This window comes from Hyperoodon ampullatus (assembly GCF_949752795.1).
Source record: "Hyperoodon ampullatus genome assembly, chromosome: 10".
Classification (NCBI taxonomy): domain Eukaryota; kingdom Metazoa; phylum Chordata; class Mammalia; order Artiodactyla; family Ziphiidae; genus Hyperoodon; species Hyperoodon ampullatus.
The window spans coordinates 105,515,735-105,539,138 of NC_136923.1; the positions used below are offsets into that span (position 1 = coordinate 105,515,735).

Below are 23,404 nucleotides of genomic sequence, written 5' to 3' on the forward strand. Positions count from 1 at the left end.
GGGGACCGCGGGGCTGGCGGACACCCTGGAGGAGACCCAGGCGGGAGGCCGCAGGGGAAAGGCAGAACCCTCGCACGGGGGAGGGTGGCTCCGTCCCAGGCCCCCAGGGACGCATAGCCCCTAGGGGGCCCACGCTGCTGGCACCGGGGGGGTCCCGAGGCCTGGGCTGTCGGATGAGCAGAGGTCCGTTTTTCCCCCGACCTGAGGTTTTGCTTTCGTTGCTGGTGCTGCTTTCTAATTGCGAAGCAGTCATTCATCGCCCCGGGCTGCAGGGGGCTTTTGCTGGGCTTCCAGGAACAGGCTGGCCGGGGGTTCTCGCTCGCGCCCCGGCCTCGGCAGGGGGTGCTGAGGGAACCTCCAGGAGCCCGGGAAGGATGAACGACCGGCGGGCGCCTTGACGCCGACTGCGCCCCACCCTGTGCTCGCGCGGGTCCCCGGTGGGCGCCCGCGGGGGCGGGGCGGGGGGAGGAGCCTGCTAGGGCCTTAACCCCACCCTCTCCGACTCCCTGTCAGCGGAAGAGGCCGAAAGTTCCTTGGAGCTCACTGGGCAACGTCCTGGGAAGGACCGGGTTTGCTCCCCCAACCTTGCCCCCGACGCCCCCCTCTGAACCCCTCTCTCCTCCCCTTTGGCCCATCCTTCAAGGGGCCATATTCCTCCCCAACGTCCCCAGATGGAAGATTTGACCAGGATGCTTAGGGTCCACCCAATTCCCACGCAAATATTCTGGTCCCACAAATCTCGCTATTGTCCAAATAGCTGTGTTAAATAGCTGGATTTTTTGCCGGCATCTCCAGTGGGACTTCTGAGGGCCCTTCTGCCTTCAGAGTCGTCGGGGCAGAAGAAGGTATCTGGGATGAGTGGAAGCGTGCAGACCCCTGCCTCTCACCCCTCCCCCACGCCGCCTCCTAGACCCTCAAGTGGGAGAGCGCCCTCGGCAGAACCTTCTCTTCTGTAACCCATCCCGGTCACCATGGTGATAGGAGCCCTGGCTCCAGCCGGAAGGCGCACAGAGACCCCCAGGGCCGCCCGTGGGTCACAGATGAGGGAGGAGGAAAGTGGCCTGAGGGGCAGGCACTTCTCACAGACGGAGAGTTAATTGCCCGTCGCCAGCCCTCACACTTGCTTCAAAAGTAGAAGAGGAAGAGATACTTTTATCCAAACTTAAGCGGTTCTCTTTTTTTCCTTCAAAGTTTAATGTCGCACACGGTGACTGGGACCCTAGGTGTCAGAACACCTTGAATTTGCTGCAGCTGTTTGTTGGCATGGAAAGCAGCCGCTGAGCTGCATCCCGGGAGCCGTCCAGGCCCCGGGCAGCAGGGATGTGAGACCAGAATCACAAAGAGTGTCCGCGGGGTGAGAGTGAATGCGCGGGGTGAGGTCGCTCCTGGGCGGGGAGGGGGTCAAAGGGAGCCTGCCCCTCACACAGCCTGTCCCGCCTGAGTGCTAGAGAGCCCCGCGGGCCCTGGAGAGGCCATTGGGCAGACGATGCGTGGTCCCCGGGGGAGGCGTGTCTTTAGGACCTGCCATGTACCATTTCTGCAAACTGAACCCTTGAACCTTCTTTTAAAAAAAGAAACAAGTGTATTACAGCATTTTCATCAATAGGAGATGTCACTGCTTATGAAAGTGACCAGGTTAGGGATGGAATGTATTTCCCATGAAGTGAATAGTCAATCAAGAAATTAATTCTTTCTAATTGATTAAATACTCCATTCATTTGATAAGCACTGTGACACAAAGACCATGCTGGGTGCTGTGGGAAGATGGGGGCCTGAGGAACTTGGTGTCTCCCCGGGAGGGGTGTTTCAGGTGCTTCAGGGGTGGACCTTTTTATTTCAGTCGTTAGTATTTATTTTAAGTGGCTATTGGAAAATAGATATGTAACAAGCACATCCACTTTGTGTATCTACAAGTTTTCATTGCTTACAATTATGCTAAAGCAGACATTTAAACTTGAAAAGTGAATCAACCTAAAGATTTTTTTAAAAATAATAGGACTGGCTTCCCTGGTGGCGCAGTGGTTGAGAGTCCGCCTGCTGATACAGGGATGCGGGTTCGTGCCCCGGTCCGGGAAGATTCCACATGCCGCAGAGCGGCTGGGCCCGTGAGCCATGGCCGCTGAGCCTGCGCATCTGGAGCCTATGCTCCGCAATGGGAGAGGCCACAACAGTGAGAGGCCCGCATACCACAAAAAAAAAAAAAGAAAAAAAAAAAGAGGGATGAAAATGCATCCTTCTTGGAAACCACGCTGCTGCCCAGCCAGTGGAGACGCCTGCCCACAGCACCTGTTCAGTCCACGCCCCTCCTTCGACAGCCTGGATGTTGCCCTGTGGAGGCTGTGCAGGCCAGCAGAGGGCCAGGAACACAGTGGATCTTCAGGAGGTGTTTGTTAATGAATTGAGTTTTTAGAAAAATGCTCCTCAGAAAATAACAAGTGTTGGCAAGGATGTGGAAGAACGGGAACCCTCGTGCCCTGGTGGTGGGAGTGTGAACCGGTGCAGCTGCTGTGGAAAACGGTGTGGAGGATCCTCAGAAATTAAAAATGAATAACAAGACAATCTGGCAATTCCACATACATCCCAAAGAATTAGAAGAAGGGTCCCAAACAGATATTGTACCCCCATATTGACAGCAGCATTAGTCACAGTAGCTGAAAGGTGAAGGAAACCCAAATGTCCATCCGTAGAAGGGTGAATGGATAATCAACATGTGGTCCATCCACACAATGGAACATTATTCAGCCTTAAAAAGGAGGGAAATCCGGACACAGGCTACAGCACGGACGGGCCTTGAGGACATTATGTTCATGAAATCAACCAGTCACAAAGAACAAGTACTGAATGACTTTACTTACATGAGGCCCCTAGAGTCTGATTCATAGACAGAAAGTAGATGGTGGTTTCTAGGGGCTGAGGGGGAGGGAGGGGGAGTTAGTGTCACTGGGGACAGAGTTTCAGTTGGAGAGATGAAAAGAGTTCTGGGGATGATAGTGGTGAAGGCTGCACAGCATTAAGTGAACATACATAATGCCACTGAGCCATGGGCTTAAAGATCATACATTTTACCACAATTAAAAATACACATCAAGGCTTTTTTCTTTCCTGTTTTCAAGCAACCCTACCTTTTGCCATTCACACGAAGTAAATAGTGGGGCCCAAGACAAAGAGTGAGCCTGCAGAAGCAAATAGGGTTGGTGGGGGAGGGAGGGAGGGAGGGAGGGAGGTCCCCCAGGGAGTGTGGAGGTGGTGGAGGGTTAGGGAGGACCTCAGACACAGAGGGACCAGAGAGGGCCTCAAGCATAATATGGAGCATCCGTGGTGGAGAACAGATGGTTTTGAGGAGATCGTCTTCCCGGGGGAAATAGCAGGAAGACAAGGACCCAAGGAGGGTGGGAGACTGGCAGCCCCTGGGGCTGGGGGAGAGCTGAGCACCGGGGTCCCTTGCTTCCCGGCAGGAAGGCCGCCCTGTGCTCTGTGTCCCCTGGAAACGTGACCACTGGGGACCCCATATAGCAACTTAAGAAAGAAAACCCCCACACACCCATTGAAAGGGATATACCAACCTAGAAGGACTGGATTTTGTGCTTTTTTTTTTTCCCTTCTGGTACTAAATATATGGTCATAGGAGAAACTTTGGAAAATACAGAAAAGTGGACAAGAAAAATAAAAATCCCCATCACCCCAACACTCAGAGTTACAATTTACGCTCTTGACTATTTTAAAAAATTTCACACATGGATTTCATAAAAATTTTCAACATTTATCACATTGTTGTAAAACCTGCTTTCTTTGCACCTAACCACGTAACAAACATTTCTCCACTGCACATGTTGAAATGGGACATGGTGTCCCATTCTATATGTGGCCTTCGTTTAGCTCACAAGCCCTGGACACTGCTGGATGTAGTGGACAGATCCTTCTGAGTCATATGTGTGGTGCCCTGCAGGTACCAGGTACAGTAAGTCCCCTATATATGCACGAGTTCCATTCCAAGAGCGCGTTCGTAAGTCTAATTTTTTGGAAGTCCAACAAAGTCAGCCTAGGTACCCAACTAACACAATTGGCTATGTAGTGCTGTACTGTAATAGGTTTATAATAATTTTCACACAGATAATACATAAAAAACAAACACGAAAATAAAGAAAACATTTTTAATCTTACAGTACAGGACTTTGGAAAGTATAGTAGTACCAGCTACAGCTTCTACACTTGCTTCTGGACATCCTGGGCTTGAAATAAAGATACTGTACTACTGTACTCTGTATAGTAAAGTGCAAAAAAGTACAACCACTTGTACAGGATGTAGGCACGTGACAATGTACTCCAGACACGTGAACTAACTTACGTGATTGGGCATGTGAACACACGTTCACATCTTTGAAAGTTTGCAACTTGAAGGTTCGTATGTAGGGGATTTACTGTACGTGGTGAGGGCCAACGCCCGTCTTCAAGGAGTTTATTTAGGGAAGAAAATTAATGAATAGGCGACTACAACAAAGAATGGCCAGTGTCATACTACAGACGCAGCAGGTACAAATCGAAGCCTTGGCTAATGTTTTCAAGAAATATAATTCATGTTTTCTTTAACAGTGTAATTTTCATTTTAGCTCTTACTCCCCCTGGGAAATTCAATCTCAATTCACTTTGGATCACTCCCCTTTCCTTGAGTTGGCACTAAATTTGGTGCTGCCTCTGTGGTGCCAGGTGGTTGGGCAGGGGAGAAAGTGCGGGGCACTGGTCCTCAGCTTGATCTCCACTCAGACACACCCAAGTGTCCACCGCTCAGCCCGCACAGGGTGCGTGGAGCTCTCCTCCCATCCAGCCCCCCACCCTCTGAACCTGTGTGAACTGCTCCTCCAACAAGCTCTTTTCAGGTCCACTCCCTGGAGTCTCCTTCCAGGAGACAGAGGACAGCTCTCCTTCACCTGGGAGCCACTGACAACTGCACCCTCACTTCTTCTCATTCTGTCTTCTTTCCTCGGCTCTGAGCATCTTTCTCTAGTCTGGGTGAGAGTCCAGAAGGGCTGAAAGGGTTGATCTTTCTTAAATTCCCAGTCTCCTTGAGTCCACTCCTTTCTCAACAAGAGCCAGTGTCTTTGGAGGTCAAGAGCCACAGTGTCCACTTTCTGCCCTGCGAGTGAGCAAGGTGGGTATACATGGAAGGAGTATTTCTTCAGTATGTCAACATTATCTTTCACTGAGCCAAACAGAGGGTGCAACCAGGAAAGGCTCCCTGGGGGTGAAGAAATGTCTCCAGAAAGGGACGCCATCAGAGCTGGGACCTGGTGGAGGAAAGGGGTGGCCATGTGGCAGCAGGAGAGGTCTTCCAGGAGAGAGGAGGGGGCTGGGGCCCTGCGGCCGCTCAGCAGGACCGAGGAGATGGTGAGAAATGAAGACAGAGGCGTTGGGTGACCTGCCGATTCTCCTCCAGAGGAAGGTTGCTGTGGAAACCTGGCCCAGAAGGAGAGGACAAAAGAGGCCAAGATGTTTTGTTTGCTGGGATGATTCTCTACGAAGCCACTGTCATGCCCGCCAGATGGAAAAGGGGGGAAACTGAGAATGGTAATTTTTAAAGAAGCAAAGTAACAGCTTCCAAGGATCATAAAGTGGCCACAGATTCCAAACTTCTGACCATTCGCTCAAGGACTGGGATAAAATGAACTTCATGATATATTGTGCCAGATGCCTGCTGACAGCACCAAGACCTCTGCCCTCCAGGAAGTCTCCAAGGGCAGCCATGGGACACACACTGTCCCCTGGGGGACAGGGGTCACTGAAAGAGTTCCCAGTTCTCCAGGTGCCTGTAACAGCCTTGAATTCATAACTCTCCTCTAATTCAGAAGATGTTGATCCAGCTGCCAGGGTTAATTTAGGTGTAGCTTCTCCTAGAAGAAAATGACCTGGTATGACCCCTGGAGTTTCTTTCCAGAGAGACGATGTGAAAGGTAATGATTTTTTCTGGCAGAGGCATGCTTTGCTCATGCACTTCACATAAAAGGGTTTACTTGCCAAGGAAACTGAATCCAATGCAGCCAAACGTGCACTGTGTGTGAGGAAAAGCTTACAAATGTGGTACTTGACAGAGGTGGTGGAATTACTTGAGAACAAGTTCAAGGGCACAGAATCCCTTTAAACCCTCTTTCAGATGTAATGAGTTCATAGATCATGTGAAAAAGCTTGCTATGACACTGACTCACACCCTTCCACACTTTCTGAGCAGACAGAGCCCCCAGAAGCAGTGTCATAGTTTATTTTCCCATTATTTCTGTCTGGTCACCACTTAGCACATCCAAAATTGTTCTTAGCTAACATCCTGGGCTCCTGGATGCAAAGTGCAGTCACTGCTGACAGCTCCACTCCGTCTTCGCTGCAAGGATTTTAACACCATGACCGCGAACAGGAGCTGGCGGGCTGAAAGGCGGGTCACAGCGGCCAGAGCCGGGGGAGGCGGGCGCACGGACGCATCCGTGCTCCCCACACGCGGCTTTACGTCATTTTCCACGTTCAAGACGCTGGTGAACCTACAGCCCCTGCCCTTTAGCAACAGCGACAGAATCGAAGGAAATGTTGGCACAGGGTCCTCGGCTCTGCGGGAACTTGTGAGACGCAGCCGGGGGCCGAGGGTCGTTCCTGCCCCGCTTAGCGGGCGTCAGAGGGTGGGCGCGGGGGGCAGGTGTTTCTGAACAAGCTGCGCGCCCTGAGATCTGATTTTAGGGAGGCTCACGGGAACCAGGAAGGAAACAGGCCGCCGACGCAGCAGGAGGAGGAAGTATTAAAAGCTGTCCAGATAAGGGCTTAATAAGACGCACGGCCCGTAACAGATCACTTTTTAAAAAGTCTTTATTTATCAAGTATCTAAAACACCACGTTATCACAAATATCAGTCTGCTTTGAAAAGCGATGTACAGCAGAATTCGTGACACGATGATGCACGCTTGTCCAAGGAGCGTTCAGCCCGGCGCCCGGGCGGCTGCGCAGCAGGGCATCGGGGTGAGGGAGCCACGTGGCCCTCGCCTGCCGAGCGGGACGCAGGGAGCACCCGCGACCTGTCAGGCCCCTCCCGTCTCCAAGGGTCCAAGGCAAGACGCGAGCTGACCCTGGAGGAAGTTGGCGCGTCTCTCCTGCATTTCAGCCATACTCCACACACATGCCCTCCTGAAAGCCGGGAAGAGAAATACCAGGAGAGCCGACCTTCACTGCATTCACGTGACGGCTCTCCCACCGCAGTGAGCAGAGGGGAGCGAGACCCCTGCACACTGACGGGGGTCCAGCTCTGAGACGGGCCGTGGAAAAGGCAAGCTACACAATGATGCCTGTGGCAGGGCAGCCCGAAAGCGGCACTGGGATCGGCGCCAGCCAGCTACAAGCTGTTCAGGGGGACGCGTGTTAAAATACAGGGCTTAGGGAAGCGCGCCACCGTCAGAGAGGCATTCCCCCGTGGAGAAAGGGGAGAAACGTGACCAAAGAGGGATGGAAGGGGCTTTGAACTGTGTCTGGATTTTTACTAAAAAAATGACTCATGCAAAAAAAAAAAAAAAAACAACCTTCCCTGGTGCAGCCTTCCCTGTGGATGCAGCCCCATCACCAGCCTCGCGGACACCAGCCCACGGCAGGCCTGCACCAAGGCTTGCACGCAGTGACACAGGAAGAAGATCTTGTTCACACCTGGGCCCCACGGATACTGCTCTGCTCACGGCTACTGTAGGGGATTCCCACTCTGTGGTGGGCGCTCTCCCAGGGGGGCCGTCCTTCTGGGTGCCCTGTACGGTGACCAAGGGGCTTCCAAAGCCTTGGTTTCAACGAGCTCTCCGTAGAGTTCCGGAAGACTCCGGTTACTGCCCATGGTGTTCCTAAATCTCAACAACAAGAAATAAGCCAGGAACGTCCCTGTGGCCTACACTTCCTCCTCCTGCAAACCTAAAAGCTCCTTCGAATAACAAGGGCCTAAACTCTACAGTATCTTCCACCGAGAACAAACTAAACTCCGGTTTGCTGAGGCCACTGTCAGGGAAGGAGGCCCCTTCTCAAAGTCCCGAGATGGCTGCCAGGATCCTTCATCGGGACCGTTTCATAATCAGTCCATTTACCCCTCACGCTCTGGATCCCTCAGAACTAAAGAACGCCAACGCACCTGAGTGTGCAGGTGGGAAGGGGGCCTGGCCCAGGCCAACGGCATTTTCCAGAAAATGTAACTCCAGAGTCAAAGCAGCTTAATGTTTGAAAAGGGAGAAAAAGGAAAGGGTCCACAACAGCAACTGAACCTGAGCGTTTCCTTGAGGAGCCGGGAGGGTGGCACAGCCGGGACACACCTACTGCTCTGGGCACTAGTGGCTCGTCTGTCTCCCCCTTGGGGTAATATACCCCAAATACTCACATCTATAAGATGCATAGGTCACTGCAGACCACAGAATACAATCTACTGTCCAAATGTGTTTATTCCGAGTGGCTAATGCATCACCTTAAACTGTGCTGACGACCACGAGGTGGATTCTGAAGCTCCACCTCTGAGAAGAATGAGGTGAATCTGTGTCATGGGATGAACAGAATACTGCATACAAGTGAGTGCACGAAAGACCCCCGAGTTTTTTTTAAGTTTATGTATATTTATAGAAAAGTAAAACGTGTTGGAAGAATCAAGCTCTTCTTGTGGACAGCTCTAGGGAGGAGGATTTGGGCTGGAAGAAAGGAAGATTCATTGAGTTTTTGCCCTTTTATACAGTTTATATTTTCTGTAGTTGATATGTATTATTTTATCCCTAAAAACTTCTTCAAAAGAAAAAAGAGAAAGAAACGACATTCTCAGGCTTCATTGCTTACTAAGCTGGATAAAAGCTACAATCTGTCTAATGCAAGTTTGTTGAATGAATTTAAAATATAGAGTAGAATAAGCGAACTATCAAGTCCTGTGCTGAGCCTAAAGTAACAGCAGTTATTTCCCAGTATGACAAAAATACAGCTACTACATCACAGTCTAAACATCTCTACTTTTCCAGAAGGAACAACAAATAAGTGATCAGGTTTAAGTAAGCAAGTGGAGATCTTAGTAATTCTATGAAGAGCTGTATTTGGAAAAAGCCCAGCATTCTTAAGGCCCTGTCAAACCGTCACTGGCATGAGGAAGCATATAATATACCAAATAAGCAAAAACAGCTCACTGAGCCTCTGCGGTTACTCAATCTGTGAAGCCCTGTCCTCCCTTCCCTACAGGACTCACCACCGGGACAAGTAGGGGCTCCTCCTCTTAGTGTTGCCATGGTAACTGGTCGCCTAACAAACAAGCAGGACAAGAGGGGAAATGTCGACCAAGTTTCAAAAATACACCTTTAGTACCTGGACTGTTGATCTGTCTTTTTTTGTTGCTGTTTTTAAGAAAAAAATTTTAGCAATAATTTCTATAGAATGAGAGACAAAAAGACAACTATCTTAACCAGTCATTAGTAGACAAAATGCTATTCAGGGCGGCTCTAATGCTTTTGGCTCAAGAAAACATGGCAGAGTCTCGCCTACTGGCTTCTGGGGCCATAGGGAGCGTGGATGGGAGGTGGGCGGGGGCCCTCCTGGGGAGGGACCCCCAGGGCTGAGTCTGTGTCCTTCTATCAGCAAGCATTTCCTACAGAGCAGCCGTCCACAGGTGTTGGTACATTTCTCCTGTGGGCAGAGCAGACTCAAACTTAGGTTCTACTTCCCTGAGAAACAGAACAGCACTTGGGCGCCTTCATGCCGTCCTTAGTGGTCAGCACTGAAACACAGGTTTCTCAGTCTTCACGCAAGAAAGAGTCCACATCAAACTGGACATGGCATTTCAGTAAATGTAAACACATTTTAGTGAGTTTTCACATTATCGTCAGGGTCTACAGAAGACCCTGAATACCATTCTTCCTTTTGGAAAAAGCTCATCTGCCAATTAAATGTTTTCCTCAGGTGTGGGACTGAAGCCCCAGTTTCCACATTCCTCAAAAGAAAAAGTAGGGCTTCAGTCAGCTGTTCTCTTTCTTTACAGTGAAGCAGCGTCTCTGGTCTTGGCGCTCTCACTCTTGGATGGCGGAGTGGCGGATGGGCCTGTGGAAATCCTCGGGGCTGCTGACGTGCTCGGGTAAGTCGTAGCCTCTCAGGAAATGTCCACTGTTTTGCTGAGCAAAATAATACAGCTGCCTGGCTAGCAGAGGTTCGACCTTTAGTGAAAGATTGAAAAAAGATGTTACTGAGCTCTTTTTTCTAACATCCTGCAATAACCCTCCATATCTAAGTATACAGTCAAGTCTAAAGTTAGGTGCTATGACTCATCAAAACACGTCATACTGGGAGCCTTCTGGAGAACTGATTTTTTGTGAGTCCTTACATACACCAACCTATAAACAGAATATACTTAATTCTGGGTTTCAGTTGAAGGGAAAGGTAAAGATGGTACTTGTAAACCAACTGCCGCTTGAAATTTACGTTAAACTAGGACTGAATGAAGCAAATCAGAAAAAACGACCAAGTTAAAGGTAAATTTAAGGTAATCGGGTAATTTAGGCCAATGGATTTATTTTTCCACATCTCCAGTTTGACAGGGATGAGGGGCTCAGTGATTTACAATTCGTGGATGACCTGGTAATCTGTATATTTCTAAACCAAAGATAAAAGAAAGAAGCAAAACCAAACAACAGCAAAACTGCTACTGTGGAAAAAGAGAAGTTAACTGACCCAAGAGTCCTCTAGTTTGGTTATTAGTGTGGACCACATTCACCAGAAAGTATCCAACATTCAGCTTTTCCTGAATTTGCAGCATCTAAGAGATCCGAATGCTTTCAGCCAATCGACTGTGCTAGTAACGTGAGCCTTTATGTTATTTGACATAAAATGACTTAAGCATAACTCATCTGAGGTAACTGAAGTAAATTAAATCCATAATACAAGGAGCAGGAGGTGCACACGTGCCCGTCCTCCAGCAACTCGGGCTCATGGTCCCAGCTGCGGCTACGTCCTCACCAACCCAGGCCCTTGTGTCTGAGCCCTGAGACTCAGACGCGGGGGATCACCACTGCCTTCAGAGATGTTACTCACCAGGACCGAGACTATTTAGTCCTTTGACAGTTGTTAACAAGAATCAGTTATTATATTAATAAATCTATCGATCACTGGAGAAAAGCCATGAGAAAACTCTAAAGTTTATGGGGACTATATTTCTGTTTATTGGTTGGTTGTTTTTTGATTTTATAATTAAGAAGCAGGGGGTGTGTGTTTATGATTAGATAGTGTTTTATTTCAGATTTCAATAAGGAACATTATTAGATGTACCACAATGTTCATTGCAGCTCTATTTACAATTGCCAGGACATGGAAGCAACCTAAGTGTCCATCGCCAGATGAATGGATAAGGAAGATTTGGCACATATATATACAATGGAATATTACTCAGCCATAAAAAGAAACGAAATTGAGTTATTTGTAGTGAGGTGGATGGACCTAGAGTCTGTCATACGGAGGGAAGTAAGTCAGAAAGAGAAAAACAAATACCGTATGCTAACACATATATATGGAATCTAAAATAAAAATGGTTCTGAAGAACCTAGGGGCAGGACAGGAATAAAGACACAGACGTAGAGAATGGACTTGAGGACACGGGGAGGGGGAAGGGTAAGCTGGGACGAAGTGAGAGAGTGGCATGGACATATATACACTACCAAACGTAAAATAGATAGCTAGTGGGAAGCAGCCACATAGCACAGGGAGATCAGCTCGGTGCTTTGTGACCACCTAGAGGGGTGGGATAGGGAGGGTGGGAGGGAGACGCAAGAGGGAGGGGATATGGGGATATATGTGTACGTATAGCTGATTCACTTTGTTATACAGCAGAAACTAACACACCATTGTAAAGCAATTATACTCCAATAAAGATGTCTAAAAAAATAAAATAAAATCTGACTTGAATTCTGTTATTATTTGATGTAACTTTTTACCTGTTGCTGCTCATTACCTGGGCCCATTAATAACCCTTGCAGGTATGTAGTAATACAGAGTCTTCAAATTTCAAATTCAAAAATCTTAAGTATTCAAAACTCTGTTTTCTGTGGCAAATTAATGCTACATGTTATCTATCTAACCCTTTTTCTTTCCTTTCCTGTGAAAGATGTTTACTTTGCACAGGTGAATGCATCTTAAGCTCTGTTGGAGAACATGACCGTGGCCTGAGCTACTTGAAGTCCTTGAGAGATTTCACGCCTCCAAATAGCACATGGCCTTTGGTTTCCAAAAATTAAATAGTTTCTAAAAATCCAGAGATAAAAGAGGATTTGGGGGGGACATTTGGAGGGGGCCTATAAAATACTCAAGTCAGTGGACAGCTTCCCACTTGGGAAAAGCTTCCCCTTCGAGTGAAGATCAGCTGGATGGCATTTTAAAAGCAATATTAAACGTGAAGAACTTTAAAGGGCAACTTTGAGCATCATCCTTTTAAAACCCTATAAAATGGGAATATGACAATTTCCTTGAAAAATAAAAAAGATGGGACGGGTGCCGCCCAGGGCTGGAGGTCACCCCTAGCGGTGATGAGCAGATGTCCAGGGCTGGGAGGCACATGGTCCTTGGGCTGCACCCCTGCACCACTCACTGGACACCTTCCCTCCCTCCATCCCCTCTGCCCAGGTCCCTGGACACTTACTTCTCATCTGAACTTCTCTAAATGGGGCCCTGCCCCTGACGAAGGTCAGGGAAACTCAAACACCCGAAGGTGACCGGACACTCACGTGAGCAGTAATGAGCTTCCGTTGCCTCTGGGGATCTGGAAACTCTTCCCCGAAGCACAGCGTCACCTGGAACCTTGGCAGAGGCCGGCCGTGGTGAGCAAAGGCTTGGAGCTCTGCAGAGACCGCGAGAGAAACCGCTCAGAAAGCCGAGCGCTGGACGCAGGCTGGGGAGGGAGCCCACGCTGATGTGGAGGCAGCGCAGGGGGGAGGGTGGGAGCAGACCCAGGAGTGCACACGCGTGTTCCCGCGGGTCTCTCCCGAGGCCCCGCCTCCACTTCAAGGGGGCCACGCCCTAAGAGGGGCAACCTTGCTCTGCAGCCTTGGACCCAGAGGAGGCGAAGGCAGCAGGAAGGGGTGAAGGAGGAAGAAAAGGAAATGGAGCCAAAAGAATCACTCACACAAGGAGAAATCTGCTTTTAAAATCAGACTTTTCTGACTTGATCCAGGATGACTTAAAAACCTCATCTCAGAGCTGCTGAGCCCTCAAACCCTTGGTCCGCGTGACTTGGGCACCGCAGAATCTGGGAGACTGAGCCCGTAAGGGGCGGCCGTGGGTTTGAGGTGGGAGGGCGCGCTGGATGAAGCGCTGGGCCCACCTTTGTGGATGCGTGTCCCGAAGGCGCCTGCGTTCACCCTGATGGGACACTGTCCCCGCCCACCCTCAGGCCTCCGGCTGTCCTGCTTGTCCTCTAGGGTCAAACGTCAGGTCCCCAGCAGAAGCACGCTCACGCAGGCGCTCGCCCGTCTGCAGAGCTGCGCTGCTGCCTCATCAGACGTGAGCCGCTGCACGGCGGGGCTGTCCCCAGCAGGCTGCGGGGCCTGAATGGGTGGATGTCAAAGATTTCCACTGTTCTCTTCAACCGAAGAGAAGTTTCTAGCTCACTCACTGGACCATTTGACTTCCTGCTTTTTTTTCTTCCAGAATTCAAATCAAACCTAACCGACTTCGGCAGAACGTGTGCAAAGCTTCCACAGTGCGAGGTGGGAGGTGACACCCACGCCTGCCGCGTTGGCACAGTTCTCTGAAAAAGTCGGCCGAGATGCCTGGTAGCTCAAGAATGTTCGCGGGAATCCGCGGCTGCGGGGCTGGTCTGCAGCTGCAGCTTCTTAGTTCACAGTTTCCTCCTTGAAGCTCAGTAAACACTTCAAGATAAGAGGCTGCGCTGGGCACGGAGCACAGCCCTGGGTCACAGAGGAAGCAGCCAAACCAAAGCAGCTCTTGGTTGCAGGCAAACATGAGCGAGCGCACCGCCCCAGGAGGCCGACTGCCGGCGTCCCGCGTGCCAGAGAAGCAGGCCCCTTCCCTGGATGAAGCCCCCGGCCCAGCATGTCTTCTGCTTCCAAGACCCACGGCCTTGGAGGAGATCCAAAGCCAGGGCTCTTTCAGACCCCAGAGGTGCGGCCCTCGGCCCCTCCTCGGAGTCCCCCTCGGTCCACACGCTGGGCCCCAGGATGGACAGAACAGTCCGCTCGGAGGCAGCTCACGGCTTGGGTCGGGAGGGGCTGCCTGGAGACCAGAGCCTCAGCTCTCCCTCTTCCTCCCATTTTGCCTCTGGGGGAGGGTGAGTCATCCAGGGACATGTTTGTTTGGGGCAGCAAAAGAGAATTTGGAGGAGCCTAAGCAAATGTGGGCCACTGGAGCCCCAAAGGCTGAGCGAGTGTCTTTGGTGGTGGAGCACACAGCCGCTTTGTGCTTTACGCAAACTGAATCGCGAAGCAGCTTCAGGGAAAGGAGGGGCCCGTGACAGCCCAAAGACACAGGGTGTTTCTGAGGACGCGCCTGTACGAGAAGAGTTAAGAATGAGGTCGAGGAAGCACGGGCAGTAGCCAGCAGGGAGAACCGCTTCTCCGTCCAGAAGCAGCACTGTGAATGGGGACAGCTAAGTGGAAACTCTGGACCACCTTCCACCAGAAGGCGGCCGAAGGCCTCACAAAAGCCGGCCCAGGGCTGACTGAATTGTCATGCAATCAAAACTAGGAAAACAAAACCTACTGGTTCTGGAAAATGTGATTTGAAACCTAGAAACAATCAAAACCGTCTCATAATTTCCCCTCTGCAAAATCAGTTCAACACAGTCGCCCGTGGTCCCAGCTGCTGGAAAGCATCTGCTCAGGGTTGATACATCTCAGAACCACGGACACTCACAGTATACGTATAACCTTACGATTTTTCTAGGAACCTTAAAAGAGCTGAAACATCAAAAGATATGCTTGCTGAGAACACTGGCCAGTAAAATATGAACCTTATTAGTTGGTGAGTATTGGATGAATCCCAGCATTTCAAGACCTCAGGCTGAACCACAGCGCCCGACAATCTCCTCTCTCCACAACCCTCTGCTGATGGGGTGGCAGGCGGACCAACAGGAGACCTACTCTGGGATCGGGCCCCGCGGGCTCAAGGGCTCACAGGAGGAAGACCTGCTGGGAGTGGCCTGCGGCCTCTGCCCCCCGTGGCGGGCGTGCCGTCGCCAGCTCCAGCCTCCCCAAGCCTCATAGGTAGGGCCCGTTCCGGCAGACATGCGCCACCTCACCTGATAGGAACTGCTGCGTGTCAAAGAGCTTGCAGGCCTGGTCTCTCTCCAGCTTGTTGGGCCGGTCGCTGCACAGTGCCAGGGGCCCGTCCCAGTAGACCCTGCTCTGGCACAGCCTCTTGGCGTAAAGCCCGTCGGGGGCCATCCAGAGGACCACGCCCCTTTCCAGGTGGCTCAGCAGCTTCTCGATGTTCTTCCTCTGGCCGTTGTCCTCCGGGTAGGGAAAGAGGACCTGGTCCAGGCTGCTGGCATCATAGGTGTGGGCGTGGGAGAGCCGGCAGCCTTCGGGGCTGGACGTGGTCAGCTCTTTCACCAGGACTTCCCGGTAGTACAGGCAGATGTGGAGCCGGCAGTCTGCAAACACAGACCCGTCGGGGTCAGTGCTAAGGAGTCAAGGTGCTGGTGCCCACCGGGATGCCAAATGACCGCCCAGAGCAAAGTATCCTTGGTGGGACGCTCGTAAGAAGGGGCCTGGGGGACAGACGTTGCGAGGCCTTACGTCCCTCCTGGAGACTCACCCCATGGTGGAGAAGTTCTGTACGAGTCTGTGTAATGTCCTCTAGCTCAGCATTTTCCAAATGTGTGGGACATGGATTTTGGGGGGGTGGGAGAGCACAGGGGTGGTGCTGACAACACTTAAGTCTAATACAGTGAGCCATGTGCCACCAAACAAAAGTTCATTTTAAGCACGGCAATCAGTTTTGATTTTGGAAGAAGTAAACCCTAAGTTTAAATAATTTCTACTAGCAAAAAGAGTACAATGGTGTTTCAGAAAAAAAAGCAAATATGCCCACATATCTAAAACTACCCTAAAATGTCAATATGATACCAGTTACATTAAAAAAATTATACACATCCAAGTACGCATTGAAGTTTTGGGAAGCATAAACCTTGACAGTGGTGATCTCTGGGTGGTGGGACTATGACGTTTCTATTTTCCATTTTTTGCTTTTCTGATTTTTAAGTTATTTTTCCACTGTGTACGTACCACTTGTATAATAAAATTACCTCGTGAGGGAAACGTCCCAAGCGTAAAGTCCGCTGAGACCCACTTCACTTTGTGTTTGAGTCTGAGGCTGGCTCTAGAACTGTGCTTCTCAAACACTAAACAAGATGAACTCATTTTTGAAACTGCTGATTTTAGAACCTTCTTTAAAATGTGACCCATGGGCTGAAAGGACCAAGCCAGGTTTGCCAAGGGCCACTGACCTGATGTGCCAAAGGGCTTCCTGAGAGGCAGCAGCTCCCACGGTGACTGCGGGGTTCAAACCTGAGCGGGTGGCAGTCCTCCGATAAGCGGGCCAGGCTGGTAATTAGTCTGTACTGCGCACACCCAGAGAAACCCACAAAAGCCTCTCATCCCTCAAGGGCAGGTTTTGAGACTCAAACAACCCACATCACTGCCTCAAGCCTCCTGTGTGTCTCCTGCCGCTGTGAACCCCGAGGAGTGGGTGTCGGCCACTCGAGGTTTCATTTCACTGAACGTCATCAGAAATCACGAGGTCACGGGGATATAAATAGCTGTTTATTTCCTACTCTTCAGGCACCCACACAAGTCTTACGTGCTCAAGAAAAGGGTTTGAAAGTTCCTAAAAAAAAAACAGGGCTTTCTGCTCAGAAACCTCTCCTCCCTCCACCGTCCAGGAGCACCTAAGAAGAAAGGCAGCAAGCTTCCTTCAGAATCTCAGAACCGAAAGGAACCCAATAGTGGGCCGGCTCCCCTGGGTGCAAGGAAGGGCCCCCAGCTCTCCTCTCCTGAAACCTTGAGAATTCAGCTTAGGTTTTCTGTCGTTGATTTTCAAAGAGGCCAGGGGGCAAGGTGAGAATTCTGAAGCTTAAGCTATCCATTTTCAATATATGCAAATCTCATTTTAAAACAATCAAAACATTATCTAAAAAGTAAATATACATACACTACACGTGCTCAGTAAACCTCGAGGTATCTACCTTAAAACAGGCGAGACCGCTGAGGTATGGGGATTCCTTTAGAGAACAGACTCTAAAAGCCAGATCTGATCTGTATTTGTTTGCAAGACGCATCATGCCCAGAGGAAGAGCGAGATCTCCTCCCTGAGACACCAAGCGTGACGAGGACAGGGAACCCAGAGCTCGTGTCCCGGGAAACCGATGGGGCCAAGCCTGCAAGGATGACGAGCGCTCCAAAAACGAGCAGCCCCTGCACTGTTGCAAGAAGCTGCACTGTGTCATGGGGGTGCTGGCTGAAGGGAGGCCCTCGGTAAACGGAACTGGAGGGTCTGCACATTCCTGGACGGTCAGACGCCAGTGCAGAGCTTAGAGTGACTCAGTTCAGACCAGCCCGCAGAAGTGGATCAGGGTCGGAAGCGGGCCTCGCGGTGCTAACTTCGCTAACCTCGTTCTCCCAGCTGGGAGTCAGAGGTGTCCACCCGCTCCAGGCCCCAGCTGTGCTCACCAACCCCACGAATCCACCCAAAGGTGAGGGGACCCTCACAGATGCCGCCTCCGGGGAGCCCCACTCACCTGAGAGTGCCAAGGCTTCGGCAGACCTTATGCTTGGCTCTATGGGGATCCCGGGGGCCTGGGACTCGGGCGGGGCACAAGCATAAAAGGTTCCTGTCACCTGGCAACCTGCATTTGCAAATAAAAATCAGATGCGGTCTGAACAGAGTCCCTCGGAGGCAGATGGAGAGGCGGTGGCTCCCTGAGGGGGGCCCGCCGGCCCCTGGGGTGCACTAGCCCAGTAGGGGAGGGCCTGGGCCCTCGAGAGGCCAGGAGGCTGAGGTCCAGTCGGGAAAACCAAGGCTGAAGGAGGGAGGAGCCTTTTCACAGCCGGAGGGAAGTTGGAGTCGCCCTCCGTCATCTTCTCCCTCCCTCCCTTCTTTCCTTCCTTTTTTTGTTAGTTAACACCTCCCACCCTCACATCATTACCTGTGTGTGTGTGTGTGCGCGTGCGTGCGCGCTGATAACATTTCAGACCTACTTTCCTAGCAACTTTCAACACAGCAGAGCATTGCTAACTGTGCTCGCCAGGCTGAAGCCCCAGAACTTATCCATCTCCTCAGTGGAAGTTTGTGCCCTTTGACCAACATTCCTCCGTCTGATACGCAGGGTAACTGAGGCTCAGAGAGACAGTGTGATTCACCGCTGTTCACACAGCAAGTTCGCAGCAGAGCTGTGAGCCCAGGTCTCTCTACGTGAGACCTGAGGCCCAAGAGCCGGGTCAAAACCCTGCACGTGGCTTTGTCCCCATTCCCTGTGTTGCTGCTTCTGGAATCAGGAGGGGCTGCGCCATGTCCCTTGCCGGCACAGCTGCCGTGTGCTGTGTTAAATGCCAGCAGAGTACGCGGTAGAACCTCGTTGAGCTGGCGCGTCATTTAATGTCACATGCTTCAAGATATGTCCACCAGTCTATCCTCTCACAGCTCTAGGCGTTGCCTCTTCACCAGGGTCACTAGTTCAGCAGAGCTCATGCCCTGGACCCGGGTCTGAATTCCAGAAACCCGTCCAACGTCAGCTGATTCCCCCACTACAGTACGGAAAACAAACCTTCACTGCAAATCACTCTTGAGAAGCTAATAAAACCAAATTCCCAGCTTTTCTGTAAACATGCCACTCAGTACAGATCTTAAATAATGGCATACGTCTTCAATCCCACAAGCCAAGGGTGACCCGGACCTGGCTGGAAAAAGGAGAAAATACTCCTAGAACACACGAAACCATCTGCGTGTTGACCGGTCTCAGGATTTCTATTTAAATAACAGCTCAAAAGTCCTGAAAGCTTGTGCTTTGCTGCACGAACGTACTGTGTGAAATTTTCTCTGCACTTAGCAAATTAGTGCTTTCGCTGAGAGATCTCAGCCTGGTGTCTGGGGAAGGCCTCCGGGGGACCACATCTAATCTAGTCCAGCACCAACACCAACCGGGCACCCTTTTGTGGAGACCGTTTATGTTTTCTTCATAGTATTTATTCATCCCCTTCTTACTATCAACTCTAGTCCCAGTAACAACTGCCGTGGGCACACCACTGCTTGAGAGAAACCCTCCAGCGCAACCATCTCCTGGTGTCCCTGTGGAGGGGTGCCTGCACTCAGCTGCAGGACGCTGACTTCACAGAAGTGTAGACAGAGACAGTCAGCATTAAGGGACAGTCTAGTCTTCTCTGGGAAGACTGACAAAACCGACTACTTTTTGCCCAAGATTAAAAAATAAACTTTAAGATTATTCAGGAAGGAAGAAACATGTTAACTTGTGAAGTAGCTAATTTAAAACATATAGCCAACCAGTCTGAAATCGGACATCCCCGTCCTACGTGGCCGGGCTCCGGAGCTGGGAGATCTGGAGTTGAACCCAGCCCTCACTCTCACCGAGTAGCTTCGGGCACGTTGCTTACATTCTGTGAGCGAATCCCTATACAAACAGGGCAGTTTCCAGGAGCCTGGCGAGATCCCTGCAACGCCTAAAGAAGGTTCCATGAGGCAGCCCCGAGCCTGGGTCCTGGCACACAGCAGACCAGGCGGCAGTGAACCTCGGTGTCCTCCTCTGGGGGCCTTTTCCCTCCTTCACTGCACGCGGGGCCTTTCCTAGCGGCTCGGAGGAGGTGAGAGCCGTGGGACGGTGCGGAGGACACACCAGGCGGGGCCAGGCCCTCTGGCCACAGGAGCTGCCCCAGCGCCCTCCTTACCGTTTTCACAGGCTGGGCCTTGCCAGTGGTGGCTGCGAGGCCCGAAGGTCACAGGACACTGATACGGGGTCTCCGGGTGGGGCTGATCAGGGACGAACTCTCTCCAGCCTCGGTCGTGGGGCGGCATCATGTAGGTGTGAGCCTGCTGGAGGGGCCAGAGGGGAGCTGAGGGGAGAGCGACCAGCCCGGGGATGGCCTCGGGGAGTCCCCAGACTCCTCGGGAGCTCCCTTATCTTCCGAAGAGGCTTGGTGGAAACCCGCCATGAAGAACCAAAAGGCACAATGGAGACAGTGTTGTAAAGTGATGATCTATGTGAGGCTTCATCATATGGGTAAACCTGGCACCAAAGTACCGCAGGGAAATGTGCCTTCCTTTACCAGCAAAGTGAATAAAACAGAGCTGTGATTCACATCAGAAGCGTCTGCAGGGATCAGCTGCCCTGTGGTTTCACATGATAAAGCCCTGCTCCCAAAATCTTGGACTCTGAGGTCGGTTTCCCAGATTTCAGAGTCTAACCGACAGGCAGACACACCCACCCTCCCCTCCCTAACTTCAAACCAGCAACACCAGGTGGGAACTGAGACGTTCATCCAATGACCCGGGATTTGGTTTGGCAGATTGACAAACAGCAAAAACGGAGTTCTGCTGCTTTGCTTGCAGGGCTTTCCCGGTGTGTGGGATCTGGCTCAGGGGCCTCACGCAGACCCGACCTCCCCTCCTCGAAGCCCTGCCCCTCCCATACCTGGGCTGGGAGTGAGCAGTAGGGAGCCGGCATGCTGTACGGGTGGGTCATGGGCACCTGTGGCTCCTCCAGGGTCAGCTGCTTCGCTCCTGAGTGTTTGGGCCAAAGGGAGACGCACAGTGTTGAAAAAGGGAACTGGAAGGGCTTAGAAAAATACCTGAGAGTTTAATTCCTAGAATGCACAACACAGTACTGACAAGTAAGGCGTTTTTCTACAGTTTCCTTGGGCAATTATTTATCCAGGCCATTAAACTGGTTCCTACAAGGTCCAATGTATGGCGCACAGGAGAGAAACAGATGAAGCCCGTGCGTGATGGGCCTTGTGGCCTCGAGGGCTCCCCAGCCAGATGCGCAGCTAGTGAGGTCACCTAGCGGTTTGTCTAAATTGCAGATTCCTGGGCTCTACTCTGACACACAGGTCAGAAGCTTGGCAAGTGGGAATCTGAATTTTAATAAGCACCCCAGTTGACCATGGCACACTCTAAATGTTGACACTTCTATTACTGTGAATGGTAACAATATATGGATCATGAACGCTTCCCTTCTACAAAATGGCTAATCACGAGAGACTGACGGATGAGTAAAGCTTCAGCTTTTCCATTTGGGGCTTGGAAGTTTGGCCCGTATCGTAGTAGAACTGCTGGAAAGCACACACACATGCACGCACACAGGTAGAGACTTGGAGTGTGAGAAATTATTCTGCACTAAAACCACGAGAATTTCAGTTTATGACCCAGAGAACCTGGGCAAATCGCCTGCTGGGCTGAGGCAGGCGGGCTATAAAAAGCAGCAAACAGAGAAAGGGACCCTCACAGTGAAAGTGCGGCATTGAAGTGCCTGGTGGCCCAACCCAGGGAGCCCACCTTTCTTGGCCCCCTCAGGCACGATCCTGTACACCTTGTAGGGCTCAGAGATGTCCAGCTGGCTGCGCTCCACCAGTTCCTCGAAGTCGTTGCTCTTGTTCAGAGCGCATCGCAGACGTGTCTTCCAGGTAGGAGGGTCCGGCTTGTCGATGCCTTCCCGAAACTTTCCTTTAAACAGCGCCCAAGCCTGGTGGGAAAGAAGAGGGAAAAAAGTTAAGACACAGGTCTTTCAAAAATGAATCTGGGAATTGTATTTGTGAAGGAAAGAATGGTGTCAGGGCCTTCAGGTTCACACCGTTGCCCAAAACATGGGACAGAAAGACAGCGGGTGTTTGTAAAAGGCGGGTGAGACTGGAGGGCCCCTGGAAGGGCTCCACCCACGGAGTCTGGCGCGTTGGCTTGGAAGCAGGGACAGAGCTGTGGGGTGAGGGCCCACCCACAGAGCACCTCTGGACGTCAGAGGATCTGAGGTATTCTGCAAGCCAGTTCCCTGAGGAAGTCCCCTTCGCCTGCTCTGCCCACTGGTGGTAGGGCTGGGCCCTAATGCGCAGGTCGCTGGGTAAACTGCGAACGGTCAGGACAGGGACGCACACACAGAGGGCAAGAGAGAAACCCCCAGACGGACCCTGAGAGGGACAGAGGGGAGAAAGAGGAAGAGAGAGAAACACAAAGGGGATGGGGATGGGAGAGAGACCTGCAGAGAACTTTCCAGAGAGACTTGGAAAGACGGAGTCAGACAGAGACAGGGAGACATTGGGAGACACACAGATGGAAGGACCAGAGAGGAGAGAGAGCTAGGAGAGTGCAGGCCGGAGACGGAGAGTGAGAAGAGGAAAAAATGTTCAGGGAGAGATGGGAGAGAACAGACGCAGAGGAGCACAGCCCAGCACAGCCGCCGGCGTTCACAGAAGGGGAGCCTGAGACACAGACGCGTGTGGATCAAGGGAGGCGAAGAGGGATCCAGAGGTTCACAGAGAGGCTGCGGCGGAAACAGCGGGGCGGCCTTGGACCGCCCGCCCCTCTCCCTGGTGGGCGAGCCTCCGGCATCTGACCCTCGGGGACGGCGCGCCCCACGCGCTCTGACCTGGGACCCGGCCCTCCCTCTGTGAAGTCACTAGAGAAGCTGAGCCCTCTCCTTATCCCAGGGCTTGGGACGCTGGCCAGCCGGCGCTCCGGGGCGCCCGCGCTTCCCTCCGCGCTGAGAACCGCCGGCCTGCCGGCTGCGCACGGGGCCCACCGAGCCCGGGTCAGGTCGGGCCGCGCGGGCCGCTGGCCCCCCCGAGCCGCGCCCCAGGCACCTTGAAGAGCGCGGCGTCCTCCTCGCGGTTGTAGTCCTGCTTGCCCGCGTGCTTCCAGGGGATGCGGAAGATGCTCTTCTCCTCGTTCTCCCACACCAGCCCGGGGTACTTGCCGCTGTCGATCTGGTCGATCAGCCACTGGCGGAGCTTCCCGTTGCCGCAGCTCACGGAGCTCATGCCGAACTCGCCGCCTCGGCTGCTGCCCTCCAGGTTCATGTCCAGCGCGCCGGCACAGCTCCCTCGCGCGCCCAAGATCCGCTCCTGCTCCCGCTCTGCGCTGCGGGGGAAAGGAGGGCCGCCCTCCGGCAATGACCACGAGGCCCCGGAGTCTCCGAGGCGGCGGCGAGGCGCGCGCTACCGAGTCGGGGGCGCCTAAGGTCCCAAGAGAAGGCACCTCTCAGCCTGCCCGGCTGGCGCCCTGGGCGCGCGCCGTCCTGCCGCCTCCCCGGAGGCCGTCCTCCCACCCCACCTTCCGGACTCTCCATTCTTGTCGCGCCCCGGAGCCCGCGCGCTGCCCAGACTCGCGGCTCCGGCCTTCGCGCTCCCGCCGCCACCGCGCGTGACACTCTGCGCACTCGTAG

At 52.2% G+C, this 23,404-nt stretch overlaps 1 protein-coding gene across 2 annotated transcripts; it reads right to left on the bottom strand.

Annotated features, from left to right (window-relative positions):
* Nucleotides 1-9,829: 9,829 nt before the first annotated feature.
* Nucleotides 9,830-23,039, bottom strand: IRF4 (interferon regulatory factor 4; the record flags this gene model as incomplete). 2 transcript variants are annotated; one of them, XM_079712871.1, is made up of 8 exons in its annotated part: nt 9,830-10,172; nt 12,729-12,841; nt 15,260-15,613; nt 17,759-17,866; nt 19,920-20,061; nt 20,663-20,751; nt 21,526-21,712; nt 22,824-23,039. In XM_079712871.1, 8 exons carry the CDS (start codon nt 23,037-23,039, stop codon nt 10,029-10,031), a joined length of 1,353 nt encoding a protein of 450 aa, XP_079568997.1. In that variant the 3' UTR covers nt 9,830-10,028. The 2 variants fall into 2 exon arrangements, with proteins under 2 accessions (XP_079568997.1, XP_079568996.1); XM_079712870.1 differs by having other exon boundaries at nt 19,920-20,064.
* Between the last annotated feature and the right edge of the window lie 365 nt (nt 23,040-23,404).